Here is a 1,197-nt window from a genome sequence, read left to right on the forward strand (position 1 = left end):
AAATTCCAAAAAGTCCTCAACAATAGGAGAAAGCCTCAGGATAGAAAGAATGAAGCCCCTAGTAGATTCACAAAAGATAAAATTGAGAAAGATAACAATAAGGGGTCTAGTGAGAAGCCACGTTTGGTTAGATGCCATGAGTGTCCAGGAATAGGTCACTATAGGAATGAATGTCCGAGCTATAAGAAAAATCAAAGAAAAGGGAAAGGTAAGGCCTTAGTTGTCTCACTTACTGATAATGAATCTGAGACCAGTGATAGGCAGGAATCCTCCAGTAGTGATACTGAAGGAAATTATATGGCATTTGTGGCTACTGTTAAGAGTGAGTCTGATAAGGAAAGTGATAAGGTTGAGGAAGAGCAATCAAATGATAATTCTGTTAATGAAAATGAGGATGAGGATGACATAGACCTACAAGAAGCATATCAACAACTGTTTAAAGAAAGTCTTAAAATAAAGAAGGTCGATAAATCCCTACTTAAAAAGCTTGACGAACTTGAACGGGAAAAAGAGAAACTAGGTGGTAAGCTTCAGGAGTCACTTAAGAGCGGTAGTGAGTTGAAGTGTGTCAATGAGAAATTGGAAGACAAGGTTAAGAGTTTGACTAGTGAATTGGAAAAATCTAATGCCCATCTCAGACATTCATTAGTGGAACTAAGAAATTAGATAACCTATTGGGAATGAATAAGCCAGTGGGAGACAAGAGAGGTCTAGGATATGTTGAGGGTAATACAACTATTGCTGGACCATCTAAGACTGTCTTCGTGGCTACCACTAAGCCTAATACGGTTCGGAGTCCAAGTAAGGGTAAGAGCATTCCTAGGGAACAAAGTCATCAATCACGTAGGAACATTAGGACCAGGTACCCTCAGACACGTACTTTTGAGCCTAGGTTTATTCCCACCTGCCACCACTGTGGTGCTCTAGGACACACTAGGCCTAGATGTTACAAGTTAGGCAATGAGCGTAGAAGTCAAAACATTCCTAGTCAGGTTAGCTTTCTGTCTAATCAGGTTAGTCATCTGACTGATATGCTTACTAAGCTAACTAAGAGTAACTTGTCGCCTAAAAGGATTTGGGTCAAAAAGGGTGATTTACTTAGACTATCAGGTCTAGAGAAATGCCTTGTTGCTAATGTTGCATTAAAAGCTCAAAATTCTAGTATGTGGTACCTTGATAGTGCATGTTCTAGACATA

At 39.5% G+C, this 1,197-nt stretch overlaps 1 protein-coding gene across 1 annotated transcript in view; it reads left to right on the forward strand.

Moving 5' to 3' along the window:
* Positions 1-666, forward strand: part of LOC111381194 (microfibrillar-associated protein 1-like) — a 2,593-nt gene extending 1,927 nt beyond the window's left edge. The window contains exon 3 of the mRNA XM_023004942.1: positions 27-666. Within this exon, the coding sequence (XP_022860710.1) occupies positions 27-666 (640 nt within the window). The remainder of the gene's footprint in view (positions 1-26) is intronic.
* Positions 667-1,197: the final 531 nt, after the last annotated feature.

This window comes from Olea europaea, unplaced genomic scaffold (genome assembly GCF_002742605.1).
Source record: "Olea europaea var. sylvestris unplaced genomic scaffold, O_europaea_v1 scaffold2267, whole genome shotgun sequence".
Lineage (NCBI taxonomy): Eukaryota > Viridiplantae > Streptophyta > Magnoliopsida > Lamiales > Oleaceae > Olea > Olea europaea.